The 19,379-nt window shown below is 48.5% G+C and overlaps 1 protein-coding gene across 1 annotated transcript in view; it reads left to right on the plus strand.

Moving 5' to 3' along the window:
• Positions 1-17,562, plus strand: part of Cdh26 (cadherin 26) — a 50,101-nt gene extending 32,539 nt beyond the window's left edge. Inside the window, exons 10-15 of the mRNA XM_028774067.1 lie at positions 123-368; positions 1,729-1,944; positions 2,461-2,591; positions 8,441-8,494; positions 12,189-12,263; positions 17,359-17,562. Of these exons, the coding sequence (XP_028629900.1) occupies positions 123-368; positions 1,729-1,944; positions 2,461-2,591; positions 8,441-8,494; positions 12,189-12,263; positions 17,359-17,562 (926 nt within the window). The remainder of the gene's footprint in view (positions 1-122; positions 369-1,728; positions 1,945-2,460; positions 2,592-8,440; positions 8,495-12,188; positions 12,264-17,358) is intronic.
• The last annotated feature ends 1,817 nt before the right edge of the window (positions 17,563-19,379 follow it).

Genomic DNA, 19,379 nt, shown 5'->3' on the forward strand with positions numbered 1-19,379 from the left:
GGACTGTCACAGGCACACCCCCAACTTCAGGAGCTACTGATGCTCTGTTCTCTAAGTTCATGTTTACCCTCTCTCTTTTATATCATAACTTCCTCTATTGCCTGGGTTTTGTCCTCTCCAAGGGCTCCCCCCACTGACTGGCACAGGGACTCTGATGCTTTTCCTGTCTGATGTCAACGACAATGCTCCAACTCTCCAGCCCCGTTCCCGACACTTGGAGGTCTGTGAGTCGGCTGGGAGCAAGCCCCTGCTGTTAGAAGCTGAGGATGCAGACCTGGACCCCTACGCCGACCCCTTTACTTTTGATTTGGACACTGCCCAGGGAGATGTGGAAGAGACTTGGATGCTGAAGGCAAAGCAGGGGGAAGGTTTGTATGAGTTGGGGGTTGACCTAGACTGCAATAAGGTAGGATTCAGGGTATGGACACTGGGTCATACAGTCTCAAGACACTTGGAGAATCTAAAGACTGGACTGTGTTTTGTGGGAGGCCAGCCAGGCCTAACAAGTTCCAGAAAGGACTCTGGGCACAAGGGCTGGGCTGAGCTTGCCTTGATGGACTGTTACATGCCTACTGTCACTCCTGGCTTTCTTGACACCATGGAGGAAGATGACTGCACACTCAGGTGTCTGTCTGTTCTCTCACCCAATTTTCATCTGGGTCCTTGTCCTTCTAGTGAACAACAGCCATAGCTGTAATGATGTGAACAATGCCCTTTGAGTCCTAGAGCATGTCACCACATGATTTTTGTGGGGAAGATGCAAAAAAATGTCTATTTATCCGAGCTAGAGAGCCTGACAGGCCAAAGGGAGGACTTTATCCTGCCCAGCTTGACAAGATGACGGTTCTTACAGGAGCATGGATGAGTCAAAAGCAGGATCCTGTGGGTGTAGATAGGATCCTGTGGGTGTAGGCAGAATCCTGTGGGTATAGATAGGATCTTGTGGGTGTAGGTAGGATCTTGTGGGTGTAGGCAGGATCCTGTGGGTGTAGGCAGGATCCTGTGGGTGTAGGCAGAATCCTGTGGGTATAGATAGGATCTTGTGGGTGTAGGTAGGATCCTGTGGGTGTAGGCAGGATCCTGTGGGTATAGGCAGTATTCTATGGCTGTAGACAGAATCCTTCAGGTATAGATTGGGTCCTCTGGGTAGAAGCAGGACCCCGTGAGTACGGGCAGAATACCGTGGCTCTAGATAGGATTCTGTGGGTCTAAGTTGGGTCATGTGGGTTCTGAAAAGATCCCGTGTGTATAGGCAGATAAGGGTAGCACCCTGTGATAGTGTAGGTCATATCCTGAAACTTTTCTTAGGTGCTTGTTTAGATAGTATAATTTACAGTAACGTTTAAAGATTACAGACATTTCTTCTGTCAATAAAGTTGTAACGTAGGTTCATGAGGAGTGTTGCTTATATAAGGAATAAGGGATGCTAAAAGCTCAAGGCTGTGGGTCATTTTGGCCCAGGTTAGCACAGTTTATCTGGCATCCTCATTTGAAGTGTGGTTAGGAAAATGCACACTGTCCTCTCTGAAGGCAATTCCGAATGTATCAGTGGGTGTCCAACAGGAAAGGCTATCCAGATCTTGGGACAAGGGGCCTCTTTCCTTTCCTACCTGCTCCTTGCTTTTCTGAGTTTCTGTCCTGTTCCACTTTGAGAGCCTCAGCTCTGGACAGTAGCATGGAGATTCACAAGAGGCCAATGAGCCTACTCATGTCGTTCTGCATTTGCAGGCCTCTCTGCTGAACTCATAATGCTAAGAAGCCTCCCGCCCGGGGATTACTTGGTGCCACTTTTCGTAGGAGACAGACAGGGCCTTGCCCAGAAGCAGACAGTCCACGTGAGGATCTGCTCCTGCCCCGGTGGATCTGAATGTGAGGAGCATTCAGACACAGGGCTCCTGTGGTGGGCCCTGTCCCCAGTCTGTGCAGCACTTATGGCTCTGTCAGGTGAGTGCTTCCTGGGAGCTCAGCCCCTTTCGCTGGCCATAGGACAACAGGACATGCTCAGCGTGGATGGGAGAAAAAGATGAACTCCAGGCTTGTTCAGGTCAGAGGTTGCCAGATACTCTAATTAACCGAAATTCAGTTTCCATGCACAGGCAATTATGTAAACAATGGAATCCACAGAGGAACACAGTCCAAAGGTGAGCATATGTTTGCAGTAACCATGGTTACAGAGGTACACAGGTGTCTAGGTGCCTGGGCATGGCTAAGGTTAATAAGGGTACTGGATAATCCAGGAAACAATGGCATATTCTTGGCCAGTAAATTCCAAGCAGTGAATTCAATAAAAGTGTTGGCATCTGTCTGAGCCCCGCACATACTGTTAAGCCAGGCAGTCCTGAGATGGTTTAGATGGAACCAGACCCTGTCAGGTAGCAGTTGAGTGGAAGTGAATGGAGCTTGGCCCCTTGAAGCCTCCTGTAGAGCTGAGCTTGCACAATTCTTTCTGTTTTATCATAGTTACTCTCCTATGCCTGCTGCGGTACTCCTGCGTATTTGGACCCAAGAGGCTCAGAGGCTTCATCCCAAGTGACAGTGGCCACCAGACACTGATTGTGTCTAATGAGGAAAGCAAAGCCCTTCCAGCCCAGGTAGCGACTGCTGAGCAACGTGGCATGCCAGCGGTGTAACGGCGCAGATCCGTAGAGAACAGCCTTCATAGAGTTACTCATTTTAGGTGTATGTGTGAGTGCTTGTACGTATGTCTGTCCGCTAGGCGTGCGCAATACCTGTAGAGGCCAGAGAGGGTATCAGATTCCCTGCAACTGGGCTTGTGAATTGTAAAGATCGTGAGCTGCCTTGAGGGTGCTGAGAACTGGAAACCGCTGAGCCACCACCTCTCTAGAGTCTTACATCGTTACTCTTAATTCATGTTTGAGTGACACACAGGAAAGTGTTTCTTCCAAAACTGTACAGCACAGGCAGATACATTGGTGTTTTCCATCAGTGTTTCTCAACCACACTCATTTTCGGCCCTGGGGGGACACTTGGCAATGCCCGGAGGCACGTTTGATGGCCGCAATTAGGAGACACTATGGGTTTATAGTGGACTGAGTTCAGGGCTAAAGTTAAACATCACCCAACACAGAATTATCCGGCCTAGTGTCCCCAGTGCTAGCTTGAAAAACCAAGCTTAGGAGAAAATGATTCTGTCAGGTTGAGGTTCTCTGTGTGGCATTGCGTTGCTCCCCAGTATGGGGTCTGAGTTGGCTTTTCTGTCACGGTCAGTCATCCTGAGACGGAACCTCTGTCCCATCCTCCTGCAACACAGAGGGTAAGAAGCGACCTCCCTGGCTTTTCAGGGACGAGACAGTTTCTGACTCATGTCTTCCCAGCTTCCTGTAGCTGAGCCAGCCATGCATTACCCAAGCTCACATTCTCTTCTGTGGCCTGGAGCGATGGAGTCAGCTCCCTAGATAACGAATTGGAGGACAATGTAGATAACGGTTTGGAGGTCAATGCCTAAGAAACCACCTGACACAGCTCAACCTGCATGAAGTCAGGACCAGCGACGGCTGACTGCTGCTGCCAGAGAAGAGCCTTGTCTAGTCCCTGTAGCTACTTTGGGCTGGGTCAGATGGGCCATGATCGTGTCATGAACATCCCTGCCTGTCTTCCCCTGAAACTAGAAGTGGTTGATCTAAGAAACAGCAAAAATATCAAAATGAAATTCCATCTTTTCTGGCCATTAGACATACACTTTCTCTTTATGGATGGCAAAGACAAGCTGTTGTTTGTTTGTTTCTTTTCCTTGACTCATGGTTCAGGAGATATAAGCCATCACAGTAAGGAAGGGAATGGGGGCTGAGGTGAGTGGAGGCATCAGGGAAGGAACAACTGGAATGCCTTCTCTTACTGTACAAGAGCTCAGACCAGACCTGGAGTCATACTGTGGCCCTCAAGAGCCCACCCCAGTGACCCACCTCCACATGGCATGCCTCCCTCCCTGTAGATTCCACGAGCTCTCCCAACGGCAGCTAGAAACCAAGTGTTCTGTCCAAGCATCTCTAGTGTTCTGAGGGTCGAGAGCCAGTCAACCCGAGTTTCTATTCCACGTTGGTGAGCGTCACTTAGGTTATGTTACTGGCCCCGGGCTTTTGTATATACCATGATGTCAGTGTTTCCACTCCCATGTAGTTTAATGGATTTTGCAGTTAACTAAATCAAAGTCATGTCACACACTGACAAGCATTCAGCCTGTGCTTGCAGCTGATCTCATTCCAACATGTTCATGCCTATTTGTCTGGCCATCTCATGTGACCATGCCAACCAAGACTGTCCCTACACCAGGGACATTCTGTTCTTTGGGGATGACTCCATCTAAGATGCCATCTACCCACATTGTCACATTGAGCTGCTAGGATGATCCCTGGAACCACGTGGATTTCCGCCCTGCCTATGTGGAGGCTAGTGGGCCCCACTGAGGCACCCATCAATGTTGGAATCCCTCAGGGATGATTTCTGCTGAGTGAGGATAGGAAGAAATCTGAGGGCCATTGCAGATACCTTAAGAGAGGTTGACTGTTGAGATCTGGGGGTCTCCTGATAGGATTGACATAAAACTCTGCACGGTAGGAAGTTCAGCCTCCCCACCAGCTACTGCCAATAACAATCTACAGTAAAACATCTCCTCTTGCAAATGCACCATCTGGGTGTGCGGGGCAAATGTCTCCTCCCTGATGACATTGCTGTCATGTTAGGTTACGTTAGGTTGATGGCACACAGGAAGCACAGGGGGATGTGGAAGTGGGAATATAGACTCTCAAAGCCTGCCCCCAGGTTGCTTGCTGATTTTTATGACTGCCCTCAGTAACTCTGACCTCCGTCATATTTCTTTCTCTGGTTTTCACAGATGCAGCCAGCTGGGGAAGACCAGATGCCCGCTCTGTCCTTCAATAGAGATGTGGCCAGTGCCAAGCCTGGGGCGAAGGTAACACATCTCTGTAGCCTCCATCTGGATTTATTCAGGAGAAACACCCTGGTAGCTTCCCAGGCCCACACGTGATGAGGCTTCTGGACAAGGACCTGGAGAGGGAAGATTTTTCTCCCTGTGCAGTTCAGTGTAGTTTAGGACTATTTACAAGCTTGCCCAGTGTTCCTTTCTCTAAGTACTGGCTGTCCCCATTTTGAAAGCCAAAAATTGGGCCTAAGCTTTCAAATAAATGTCACGGCCAAGGTCTTTGCTTATCCTGTTCATCCAGGCATGCTAGCTGGGGAGGTCTGCCTTGTGTTCATAACTACAACCACGATGTACTGGCTGGCATTGCTTTCTTTTTCCTTCTCTAGTTTGGAAGTTTCTGGAGCCCAGGGCATTACTGAGGTGTGACTCATTTGGCAACCCCGAGGTGTGCTGTGCATGTCCAGTCCCACTGAGTTCACACTAGAACAGGGGAGTGAATTGAGCGTATTAGTTGCTTTCCTGTGATAAAACACCATGAGCAAAAGCAACTGACAGAGGAAGGGCTCACTCGGGCTTCAGGTTCCAGAAGGGGAGTCTGTCACAGAGAGGCACAGCAGCCAGCAGCAGAGGCAGAAGCCAAGATGCAGAGCACACCCTGATGGCACACAGGAAGCAGAGGAGGACGTGGAAGTGGGGTGAGAGTATAATCTCTCAAAGCCCACCCCCAATGATGCACTTCCTCCTGACCAGCTCCTTCCTAAAGGAGCCACAACCCCTCCAGTCAGACAGCAGCACTAGCAGGGAGTCAAGTGTTCCACACAGGAAATCTCTGGAGGACATTTTCAGTCAAACACCCCCGGGGATATCCTTACTTTACAGGGGAGAAAACCGAGGCATTTTGTCCTCTCTGGGTTTCCTTCCTGGGGTCCTTCAAGAAATAAGCACATTCATGGTAGCATTTAGAATGGCCTCTGTTCACACTTTCTCAAAGCTAAGGAGCAACTTAAGATCTATTGCTAGTTCAGTGCTTTAGACTCTGCTGCAAAGAAGGCAACATCTCCAAGCCATTGTCCAGCTTTACTGCCAACGGCATTTCCTTTATGGTGTGTGTGTGTGGGGGGTGTGAGTGTGCATCTGTGTGTATGTGTGTATATGCATGTGTGTGTGATATGTATGTGCATGTGTGTTCATGTGTGTGTGCATGTGTGTGCATGTGTGTGTATATGTGTGTCTGTGCATGTGTGTGCATGTGTGTGTATATGTGTGTCTGTGCATGTGTGTGCATGTGTGTATATTGTATGTCTGTGCATGTGTATACATGTGTGTATGTGTGTGTGCATGTGTGTGTATGTGTATTATGTGTGTGTGCATGTATGTGCATGTGTGTGTATGTATTTGTGTGTGCATGTATGTGCATGTGTGTGTGCATGTGTATGTATTTGTGTGTGCATGTGTGTATGTGTACGTGTGTGTATGTGTGTGCATGTGTGTGTGTGTGCATGTGTATATGTGTGTACAAGTATGTGTATGTGTGTGCTTCTGTGTGTATGTGTCTGTGTGTGTGTGTGCGCGTGTGTGTGTATGTGTGATACATGCCTGTGTGCTTGAGGGTACACATATGTACATTTGTACCATGTGCTTAGAGACCAGAGGTCAGTCTCAGATGTCCTTCCTTAGGACCATCTCTTATATACTGTTGCAACTATTTGTTTGTTTGCTGCTTTTGAGGCAGGGTGTCTCCCTGGAACTTGGGCCCTACTCATTAGGCTTAATTGGCTAGAGAGCAAACCTCAGGATCCTCCGGTCTCCACGACCTGGGGGGCTAGGAGTCCAGACAGATGCCACTGCTCCCAGTGTTTTACTTAATTCGGGTGCAGGGATTGAACTCAGGTCCTCAGGCTTGTGCAGCAGGCGTTTTACCAACTAAGGTATTTGTCCAGGCCACCAGCTTGATCTTCTTTGAAAATTTGCTTTATTACTGATTGGCTAGTCTAAATTAAAATAAAGAGGTTGTTTTAATTAGGATTTTATTGCTGTGAAGAGACACCATGACCAGGACAAGTCTTATAAGGGAAAACATTTCACTGGAGCTGGCTTACAGTTCAGAGGTTTGGTCTATTATCAACCTGACAGGAAGCATGATGGCATGCCAGGCAGACATGGTGCTGGACAGGTAGCCAAGAGTTCTATATCATCAATGGGCAGCAGGAAGAGAGAGACACACTGAGCCTGGCTTGAGCATGTGAGACTTCAAAGGCCTGTGACACATTTCCTACTCCAGTGAGGCCACACCTCCTAATAGTGCCACTCCCTGTGAGCCAATGGGGGCCATTTTCATTCAGACCACCACAGAGATATTATTGCAAACATGGCCTGCTATCAGGTCTCTTAAATCTAAACCATTCCATTTGCCAGCATCCCTCCTGGACCTACCCATGTGCTCACTCACATTAGGGACCTGAGTCAGTCACAGGAGCTCTGGACACCACATCTCATGCCAGCAGACATCTCAGAGGCCTGTGGAGGAAGATCTTCCTCATTCCTCTTCCTTCCCAGCAGTACTTGGCTCTGAGGGTTTGAGCAGGAGAGGCCTGCAGAATCACAGGGGGTGGCTGGCTCCCTGCCAAGTGGAAATAACTACCCAGAAGAAACCAGTGTTTCTCCCAGGATCTTGGTGTGATCCTGCCATGGACAGACCAAGTGCCCTCTGCTCTGGAGACCCTGGGGAGTTACAGAAGGTTGCTCCTAGCTGCAGTCGCCTCATCAGTGACAGGTAGATAGTTCCTTTCAGGGAGAGGGCCCTTCGAGAAGACCCCATAATGCATTTATAACAAACACCTACACAATAAGAATCCAAGAGGAGGAGAAGCTTCTGAAAGCTGTGTATTCCAGCATCTTTCTTACTATTCTAACTTGTGTTGGTGGCTGTTGTGTGAGGGTTGGGGTACCTCAGTTGGTCAACTGTTTGCTGTACACAAGGACCTGAGGTCAAGTTTCAGAACCCACATAAAACAAATAAGTGTGTTGGCCTCTTGTAACCCCAATGCTGGGAAGGCAGAGGCAGGAGTGTCCTGCTTACGGTGATAACCCCCACCCCATATACATGTGAGCTCTCTGCTTGAGTGTCCTCGTGTGTGAGCACTCTGATGTGAGTGTCCCTGTGTGTGGACTCTCTGATGTGAGTGTCCCTGTGTTTGGGCTCTCTGATGTGAGTGTCCCTGTGTGTAGACTCTCTGATGTGAGTGTCCCTGTGTGTAGACTCTCTGATGTGAGTGTCCTCATTTGTGAGCTCTCTGCTGTGAGTGTCCCCATATGTGAGCTCTCTGATGTGAGTGTCCTCATGTGTGAGCTCTCTGATGTGAGTGCCCCCATGTGGTGTGCAGGCTCTCTGCTGTGAGTATCTACACTGCTCTCTTCAGTACTCTCTTTTTCAGCAATGAAAAGCGGAATCATCTCAAGGACTCCCAGCCGTATTTTTACATCTGCCTCTGATTTATATAAAATCAACAAAATTTCTTCTTCTTTATTCTTAAATTTAAGGGTTGTGGCATGTTCTTTGAGCCAAGAAGAGTGAAAAACTTGTCTTCTACTCCGGTAAGTAGACATGCATGGTACCATAGCCAATGCCGGTTCAAAGCCACTAAAATAAATGGTTTGAAAGGGGAGAAACAGTAAGTTCAAAATACAGTCATTACCCAGCAGACCAACTATTGAATATGGGACGTGGACTAGAAATGGCTGAGACAGGACCAGGGTGATAGCTCAGTCTATAAGGTGCCCAGGAGCATGAGGTTCTGAGTCAGGATTGCAGATAGATGTGTCCTTGAAGCTCATTCATTGATCAGTCATCCTAGCCAAACTGATAAGATTAAGGTTTGCCGAGGGACTGTGTCTCACAAAGTGAAGGCTGGGAGCCAGCAAGATGTCTCAGCAGGCAAAATGATTGCCACCGCCCCAGCTCCACGACTGGAGTTCCATCCAGGATTCCATGGTAGACGGTAGCAAAGAACCAACTCCTTCAAGTTGTCATCTGACCTCTGCACACACTCCATGGCACAGACAGGACAACAGTCACAGTCATACACACACATGTGAGCACAGGCACACAACTAATACATCTTAAAAATAAGATAAATATAGAGTAGCCAAAACAGCCGACATCAATTTCAAGCCTTCACACATACATGCATACAGCAGAGACATAAATGCACACACACACACACACACACACACACACACAGAGAGAGAGAGAGAGAGAGAGAGAGACAGAGACAGAGACAGAGAGAGAGAGACACAGAGAGAGAGAGAACAACCAATTAAGCACACACAAAGTCACATGGGCATTGGTCCTCGCAGATTCCTCTTGGCTGCTGAGTTCCTGCGTACCTGATCCTAGCAGATGCGTCTGTGTTTGTCTTTACACTGGCAGCCGTTTTGAGATGTCAAGCTGCTGGAGATAGGGCAGATGAGAGGGATCTTTTGATCGATCCATCCCTTCTCTGAGCATCTTCGGTAGCAGAATCCTTCTTTTCCAATGAAATCCTACGAACCATCCATTCTAAATAAGGCAGATGAACGGAAGCTTTAGAGCCCTTATTAGATGCTATATTGATATGACTTACAGTTATTAACCAAAGTGACGGGTTCAAATAATGATTCTGATAAAACCAGACTCCACTTGGGTATCGTGGTGAAGTCGCAGAAGAACACGTCCTAAAACCTGCTTCTCCCCTTGTTGGGAATTGCTCCTTTTTGAAGAATCAAGAAATGCTTGGTATGTCCCTGGAATCATCCCAAATATCATCAGTATCTGAACTTCTCTGGTCATCCTGTGAAAATTCTCACTGATTCGTTAGACACAGGACGGACACTTAATTCAAGTTTCATAAAAGCCAATTGGCATGGCATCCCAGATGGGGTTCAATGTGAAGACCACCTGTGGTTATTTTGCAAAAGTAAGGTTAGAGGATACAGTTGACATAATCTGTAAACACAAGATCACATGACCCAGGGCCAGGGGCTGAGACCATAGAGGTGCCAAGTCAGGAGATGCCACTTTCCTGGCTATGAAGAAGCCTCCTGTAGTGTGGTGTTAGGATGCTAAGCTAGCGCCAGTCAAAACCAGCTTGAGTCATTGGGAAGAAGCCAGGCTGTCTTCCAACCAGGATTAGGAAAGGCATGTTAGACCCTGAGGTTCTGTGTTGTATACAAAACCTTCATTTCTCTCCTTTTGTATGTGTGTGTGCTCGAGCGTGTGCGTGTGTGTGTGTGTGTGTGCATACACATGCATGTGTGTATATGTGCCTATGAGTGTCTGTGTGCATGTGCCTGGGTGTGCATGCACACAGCATATGTGTGTGTCTGTGTACATGCATGCACGTGTGTGTGTGTGTGTGTGTGTGTATGCACGTGCTCTGGTGTGCACACTCATGGGCAGCTGTTGATGTTCACAATCGTTTTCAATCACCTGCCCTATTCTTTTAAGGCTGGGCCTTCCAATCAACCCAGCTCACTGGCATGGCTAGTCTCACTAGTCAGCTTGATCTGGGGATCCCACCCCCACCCCGTCTCTGCCTTTTGAGGATGAAAGTACAGGCACACTGCAGTGCCCACACAGAATTCACCTGGGTTTTGGAGATCTGAACAACCATCTGCTTGCTTGCTTTGCAAGCTCTTTAACCTCTGAGCTTTAACCTCTCTCGGTCTTCAGAGTATCAGTCTGAAGGATTCTCCTTAGAGAAGCCTATGGCTCTAAACTGAGGGCCGTCAGCAATGGTGCCATATTTAATCAAGTGTTCCTGATCCTGAGAGGAGGCAGGCAGTGTACCCAGGACCGTGGGCATCAGTCCACAATGTGTCTCTGTTGTTGAATCTATCTCAATGTGGTGAGCGCACTGCTAGCTATGTATCCTTACATGTATGTATGTATGTATTGAGATATGTATGTTCAGGTATTGTGCATACATCTGTGTATGTAGACAAAAGGCATAGGTCTGTTATCCAGAAGATATAAAACTGTCCTAGACCTTGTCATCTTTATGGTGTTTGGGACTGGACATTTCTAAACTCAAGATGATTGTAAGTCAACTTAGTCTCAAAGTGCTGTGAGTGCTTTATAGGCAGAGGTCAGGATGCCACTTACACTTCAAGGTCCCCAGCAGCTTGTCATTCCCCTGAGACATCCTCCATCTCCTCTCCTTTGTGCCACTTTTCGAGGTCTCCTTCTCCAACCACATGAGAACCCATCAACCCTCCTCCTGGCTTGGGGCCTTTTCTGCTCTTCCACCTGAAATGCTTCTACCTGGCCCCTCAAGCCCCAACACGCCCCTCTCCCCCCAACCCCACCCCCAACCCCCCTACTATGGCCCCTGCCCCTGCTGTGTGGCCCCTCCCCCACACCCTGCCCTGTGGTGGCTCCTCATCTGCCTTGTGGCCCTTTCCCCCACCACTGCCCTGTGGTCTATACATCTCCTCCCTGTTGCCCCTCCTCACCCCATGCCCCCCCGTGACCCCACCCCCCAAATTGTGGTCCCTCTCCCATGTCCCACCTTGTGGCCCCTCCTCCCACACCCTGCCCTGTGGCTCCTCTCCCACACCCTCCCCCTGAGGCCCTTCCACTTCCTTCTTAAGGTTCTTGTCCTGAGAGGTCTTTCTGGCTCCAGCTGGGTACAAGACTCTCTTATCCCTTCATGTCATTCAGGGCTCTTCATGTTCCTGTCACTCTCGGGTACTAGCCTACCACATGCACGGTGTGAACTGAGAGTAAAGTTGCTTGACAGCCATGTCCCTGGCAACTGGCTGGCCTCCATACAGGACTTGGCACAGGGTTGAGCTAGGGAACCACCAGGTTCATGTTTAGCCGATTCCTGCCATTGTACACTTGCTCTTTGGACAGCCCCTAGAGATCAGATAGATGCATTAACGTAGTAAACACCTGTGTGCCCACCTCAGTGAATGACCTATGCTGGCTGTGAGCAAGGCCAAGAGGAATCACAGGAAGGGATTTGGGGGGAACACAACCATACACGGATACTCCCCAAAGGGATGAGGTTCGTGGAAAGGACCCTGCTGCTGCTGCTGCTGGATGGACTCTGGCACCCTTTCTACCTCAGTGAGATCCAGCAATGGCCCTTGCTGGACCTCCCCACTCCCAGCACAGAGGGGAGTGTGATCCTTTGTCTTTGGTCTGATTCTACCTAAGTGTTGAATTTCTGTGGAGGACTGGAAACACAACACGGGTACAGGGAGCTGTGTGGTGAGTGCCCCTCAGGCTAGGTTCATTTTGCAGGTCTATCTGGATCGCATGGTGCCCAGACGGCCCCTGCAGCTGATGGAAGGAAGGGTGATGGAGATGTGGAGCCAGGTAGGTGCTCTTCTCATCCTTACACTGTCCGTCATCCCTTTGTTTTTCCCACTGTGCTCCGAGTCTGACTGGGGATGCTCTCTCCTAAATTACTGTGCGGTACAGGTCACCAAAGGCTGCCATTACACCATGTTATAGTCTGGTGGCTTCCACCACAGACATTTATTATTGCAGATTTCATCAGAGCCTCTCATCTAAGGACTCTGTCTCGTGAATCCTTGCGGTGCTATGGGCCTTGGGGTGCTCTTCAGAGCCTCTGAGCTGAGTTTATGGGATCTTGTCTTAAGGATCTCCATGATGTCCTGGCATCTCCATCTCTGGTGGCAGAGTGGACAACGGACTGGATAGCAGGGCAGTAAGTCTGACTGTGTACAGGTCACAGAGGTGTAGGGCTTCTGCCAGGGTCTACCAGTGTTGATTCTTCTCTCTCTCTCCATTATCCCCTGGTAGGCACTGCATCCCTGTATCTCTCTTACATTTCTGCCTCTGGGTCCTGCAGCGTGGACAGTGCCAGGTGGCTGCTGTTATATACTGCAAAGCAGGCTCCTGAGGGGGAGATTTTTCTGTCCATATCTGAGCTAGAAGATCATTTCTCAGGCCCTGATCATCACTGAGAGGAAGATCCTTGAGGAGCCATGATATCTCTGTCTCGGCCTGTCTCACTCCTTTCTTTCCCAGCTCTCTGTCTCTTTGCCTCTGTTTTTCTCACTCAGACACGTGGAACTTCTATGAGGTAACCCTGTATCCTTACAATGTGCCACAAAAGAAGCTGACAGGGAAACAAACAAATACAAACAACAGCAAGAAAACGTGAGGGGAGGCGGGGAAGGGTGTATTTTGACTCTGTTTTGGAGGCTTCAGCCTGTGTTGGCTGTCCCTGCTGCTGTGAGCCTTGCTTTAACTACTTGAACATCACGGTGGTGGGGAGTCATCATGGCACAGCAAAAGGTGCCCAACTCAAGGCTGCCAGGATGAAGTGAGGCGCAATAAGGAGAGCTGGGGCAACAGCCTGCAATGATACAACCCCAGTGATGCACTTCCTGCAATCAGGCCCTGCCTTCCGTCATTTCCTCATTTCCTATTGGTGAAGGCCGAGTCCTCAAGGTCCAATCACAGTCAAGAGCCTCTCCAATAGCCCCACCTCTGACATCGCTTCAGGGCTCTTCAGGTCCGAGGGGAATAATCAATGGAAAATTAAGTATGCATTTGTTACAAAAGCTCCAGGAGAAAGGCCGCCCTGAAAACCAAGGGCCAGGGTTAAGGTATGAGGACAAGCTGGGGCTTAGGACGGCCACCGTTCCTCCCTCAGATTGTTGAGCTATGAGGGCAGAACTGTGTCTGGGCATAGGCCGCTGTCTCCTCCTATGTGGGAGAGATAGGAAAAACAGATCTGGGGCTATAATATAAGCCAAGAGTCCAAACCAGCCCACCTGGTTACCGAGCAATATCAGTGAGGCCTGGGCTCCCTAACCAGGAAGGACAGTTGGACAGTTCTACCCCATTGCCAGAGACTGTGCACACATGAAACCACACATCCACACACACAACCTCACGACGATCACACGCGGTACTCATTTTCACGTGTGCACATACCTAGCTGAAGCCCAGCAGGAAGTACAAACGGGACCACCAGTCCCCATGCATCTAAGCAGGAGAAGGTTGCATTCCTGTAGAGGAGCCCCTCCCCCTTTCCCATGCCAGCCAGAGGAGCAGCTTTGTGCAGTACAACTTAAGCCCCGAGTTCCATGGTGTGAAGAGAAAAGAAAAGGGAAACTCAAAGCTCAGATGAGAAGAGCAGTTCGCTCCCTCGCAAGCCTTCAAACTTAGTCGGTGGTTTGTGATGAATTATTGATCTTAGGGGACGCTGGAATTGCTGAGTCAGGGTGTGGAACCCCGCTGCTTGGCCGCCAGCCTTGGGGGTTTGAAGTTGAATTCTTGAGGCGCAGCCCCTGCTGCTGATTCAGTTTTGCTCTGCACATAGCAGGTCTGTCATGAATTATCTATTTAGCTTTGCCCAACGGACGTGACTGGAGTCCTAACATCTGGGCTAGGTCTGGAGTTCACTCTCTCGGCTGGGAGAGCTCCCTTTCCTCTCCACCACGGGGAGAGAGAGCAGATGGCAGCAGGGTGCTCCCCACAGCCCTCAGATAACAGGCCCAGAGGGCCTGTGTGGGATCCACTCCTGTCTGTGGGCACTGGCTCCATGCATAGTGGAGTCTGCGTTTCTGCCCTGTGGAGGGACCAGGGCTCTTGTGACACAGAGGGAACTAGAGAGCAGCTGGCCACTAGCTAAGAGTGCCATTGATGATTCGCACTAGGAGAACATGTGCATTGGGTCCTTGGGGCGCCTAGCTTCCCCTTCCCAGGCCTTACCCCACCTCCCTGTCATGCTCTGAGCCTCCACGATCCAAGTTCCCACTGGTTCCACCTCCATTCAAGGTGTCTGCAGTTTCTCGTAGCTAAGGGCAGGTTAGAAAGGCCCACTGGATCCATTGCCAGCATAACTGATGGACATGGCTCAGTTTCAGATTGTGTCATCCTAGAAACAGGTTGAAGCTCCTCTTCCACCCCACCATCTCTTTGCTATTTATCTGTCTGCCCCTCTCTCTTTGCCTTTCAACCATCCATCATCCATCCATCTACCCACCTACCCATCCATCCATTATCCATCCACCCACCCATCCATCCATCCATCCATCCATCCATCATCCATCCATCCATCCATCATCCATCCACTATCATCCATCAATCCATCCACCCACCCACCCTTTTATCTACCCATCCATCCATCTACACACCCATTCATCCACCCACCCACCCATCCACCCACCCACCCATCCTTCATTGATCCACCCATTCATTCATTCATTCATTCATCCTTCTATTCATACATATATTCATATCTCTGTCTGTCTCTTCATCCTTACCTTCTCCTTCTCTGCCTCCCTCTTTTCTTCCCTCTCTTCCTCCCTCCCTCCATCTCTCTAATAACCTTCTCTCTTCCATCCATCCATTCATCCATCTATCCATATCTCTGTCCTTCTCTCCATCTTTCTACCTGCCCACCTACCCATTAAACACTTATTAAGTGACTCAGGATGAAAAAAAAAAAACAGGAAATGCTGCCAGAGAGATATCTGGGCCATGAACACTGAGCTAGAGCTTGCAGACAGGAAGTTGGCAGCAGGGACCCTCATTCATGGAGAAGAGCAGCAGAGGCCAAGAGAAGAGGGAGCCAATGACTCAGTATACCTAAAGCCCTACAAGTGAGGGATGGGTCTGTACATACAGCTTCAGAGATAGGGTAGGGAGACAGGTCTGGTCAGGTGGGAGAGCTCCCTTACTTGTGATTTGACTATTGCTGGGGATTTAAAGGCCAAGAAATGCTACTGAGGAGCTTACAGGGGAATCCAATTAGGCCAGAGGCTGGAAAATTCAGAGTGTGGACAAAAGTATGGGGATCAGAGAGAGGCTGGGATGTATAGAGAATAGGAGGAAGGCTCAAAGTGGCCTGCTTCCTGTCAGAGTGACTTAATAGGAAGACACCCCGTCCCCCGCTTCTTGCTCACATCACAGTTGGGAGGCATCAGAAGGAAGCTTTCAAATGGGATGCAGGGCCCAGCATCTCTGATCCATATGCAATTCTACCACCCAGCAGGAACCCAAGGGCATGTGATGTCTGTCATCCATAAGTCCTCAGCCACTGTGTATATCCAGAAGGCAGGACATGAGATCCCTCAGGTGGCCACTACGAACAGGAGTTGATTAATTGACTCCTTGTACTCTCTATTGCAGTAACTGGAGAGAGGAAAGGGCCTGAGGTAGTAGCTAAGACATTGGAGAAGAGGGGACAGAATCATGTATGTGAAGGAGTAGTGGATGGGGACCCGGGAGCAATGCAAGGATTCTGTACACAGCTAGGGATGCCATGGTATGAGCTGTGTTAGAGCTTCACACACGCAGGGCTCACACAGCCTTTCCAGAATGCCCCACTCGGTCACTGTTATTCAGCATATACTTTGGTTAACTTTTGGTGGTACTGTGAGCCAACCAGTTGTGTTCTTGAAATTATGGACATAAAACATAATTTTGTTATGTTTTATGTTCACTGAAGTAGGTACCTGTAGAGATAAATATATCCCAATAGCTTCTAGGATCATCTGATGTGATCTGTCTGTTAACCAACTTCCTGTAACGATCCAGATAGGAAAGACTTTAGGACTGGAAGGCCAAGTCCAACATCTGTGTATGGCCGAAGCCATACATGACTGCTGTATTGGCTTGGAAGCTTGGCTGTATTACAACAAAACTTTATTTTCAACAAGTGTTGGGTTGGGTTGTTCCCAGGATTGTTATGTATCAGCCTCTGTGATCTGATGCTTTGGAACTCCGGTGGACAAAGTGCTTGGAGGGCCAGAGGAGGCACTCTCAGGGATGTTTAGCACGAGGTCTGTGTGTCTGTCTCTGTGTAACAGCCCAGGCAAGGTGAGGTAGAGTCTTTGGTTCTGGATGTGATAATATCAAGTTTCCTGGACTGAAAGTGATCACCCATCACCTTTGTGAGAGAATGGGTGACACCATGTTTGTGCATGCGTATGGGAGATCAGGATGTGGTAGGAGTAGACAGAGTGATGTTTAAGGGCAGACTGAGTGGAGACCACCCTTTCCAGGAGACAGTGAAGGTTGAGCAGACTGGAAAGGCATTTGTGCGTTAGGAAGGGTCCTCAAATAAGAAACACGGTAAGTGTGGAAGAAGAGAGGACACTGGCCCAAGTAAAGATCCAGGTGAGCTATAAGCAGGAAGTGTCCAGGATATGGGAAGTTCAGGACTGTACCAAGGATGAGTGCACACGGTAGCAAGAAGGGTGAGAAGTCCTGATGGGGGTGTCTATCGGCACCTTGGCTGGTCCCCATCATCATTGGAATAGTGAAGAAGCAGACAATACCTCGTGCTTCAGCTCGGCCACTGCAGCTGAGTATGTAGGGCCAAGGCCTTCCTCCCATATGCACTTCAGAGACTTTCCAGCCAAGAGGACACTGATGCCATCTGGGAACCTGTAACTGTGAATGTCTCCTTCCCTGGCTTTCTCCACAGAAGCTCCAGGGTGTTGATGTTCTGGAAAGTGACATTGGCTACCTGCCTCATGTTTACAGAGAGGAGGGAGAGTGTGAAGGAGCTGAGACCCTCAGTTCTCTGACCTTCTTGGAGCAGGACCTCTTCCCCGAGTTGTTGGGCTGCTCAGGCTCAAAATCTACTCCATCTGAAGCAATATGTTTTACATCAAGAGTTCCTTCATAGAGGAGTGAGAGGGGCCTGATTTAGGAGAATGATCACTATTTGTGGACCTCTCCTTGTTCTTTATTCTTAGTCACTTCCTAGTCTGCCGTGGTTTGTGTTATAATCACCTGGGAAACACCTGGGGGATGTACCTCTGGCATGTCAGTGGAGGGTTATCTTGTTTGCATGAAAATAGATGGGAAGAGGGGCCCACTGTGGGTGGCACCATTCCCTAGGCTGTGGGTGGCACCATTCCCTAGGCTGGGATCATGGACTGTATATGTGAAGAAAGCAAGCTGAGCATCAGCGTTCACCACTCTCTGCTTCCTGATCTCAGACAAATGTGACTGGCTGATTTAGAGTCCTTCCACCTTGCTTCCCACCATGATGGACTGTACCCCTGAACTGTGAGCCAGAATAAACCCTTCCTCCTCTAAGTTGTTTTTGTCAGAGTGTTTTATCACAGCAGCAGGAAGGAACCTAAGACAGGGTCGTAGGGTGAGGAACAACCTTGGATCCAAAGCCAGTGTCTTGATAAAACAATATGGAATGGTGTGCTGTGTGCTTTACAAATGTGGTATGTCATATTTTCTGGAAAAACTTAAGTCGAATGATACGTTCTTCGCATCTGTTCTTGTCCCAGCTCTGATGGTAAGTGAAAATCCAACCCATGGATCACCTGGCTGTTTGACCAGCAGTAGTTGATTCTAGGAGGAAATGAAAATGAGTTTTGAAAAGATTATTTACATTTCTGTAATTGTCATTCTGCTTCATTTTAAACGGAGACAGCTAAAAGGCTGGAAAGTGCTTCCTAGAGTATTTGTAATAAGTACTTTCAGTGATTTTTTTAAAAAAGATAACAGTCCCTTTCCACGATTTGATTAGCTAAGCCAGCTATGTTATTTTGAGAAAAAAATAATTAAGCTTAAAATCGTATAAACAGAACGTGCTTTGAAAAACTAAGACGCGCTGTGATTTAACTTCCTCCTATCAGTATAGTAAAAGAATTTTAAAAACTTTGAAGAAATATATTCTGATTAGATTTTTGTTTAAACAAGACCATAATGTTTTCCTGGATTTTTGTTGTCCACCTAGTAGTCATATAAACTGTATGCTAGACGTGGGGTGGGTGGGGCAGGTTGGGAGCATTCTTTTAAAATATATACACAAGGACATGTGCCCTTCTTAAAGTCTGAGCAGCTAGTAAGTACTGACTCAAAAAATTTGTCCTCTGACTTGAACATATACACCATGGCATGTGTATCCTTGCACATACATCATGTGTGCACACACAAAATAATTAAACAAAAGATATTTTGAGTCTTAGTTGTTGGCTAGGGTTAGTAAATGGTTATCGAATCTTTCTAGATGCAAGCCCAGAGAAAGAAAATGACCACCATGGAGGAATCAGGCCCATTGTCTGTTCTCGTAAATAAAGTTTTATTGACATACAGCTGTGCTAGCGGCACCAAGCTGCTCCGGGCTCTGACTGCAGAGTTTCATAGCTACAACAGACCGCAACACTGGCTTCCAGGCTCTTCTGAGGAACCCAAGCTTGGCACCTTCCCTTAAGCATTCTTCTTGGAAACCCCAGCTCACAGCAAACACATTATGATGCCTGCATGTCCCGTGCTAGGACAAACACACTACCAGATGCTCCTGAGAGGTTTTAAGTGAGTGAGTCTCCAGTGGTAACTCATCTGGCTCTCCTCTGGTCTTGTGGTACACATTTGCAAATTGTAAGGCGCTCTCCAGCACATTGTTTCCAAAAGTAATAAAACACTCATGCGATATTCATGAACGCAGATTCAGCAATTAACAAGGAGAGCAAAGCGTTA

This window comes from Grammomys surdaster, unplaced genomic scaffold, assembly GCF_004785775.1.
Source record: "Grammomys surdaster isolate TR1022 unplaced genomic scaffold, NIH_TR_1.0 238, whole genome shotgun sequence".
Taxonomy (NCBI): Eukaryota; Metazoa; Chordata; class Mammalia; order Rodentia; family Muridae; genus Grammomys; species Grammomys surdaster.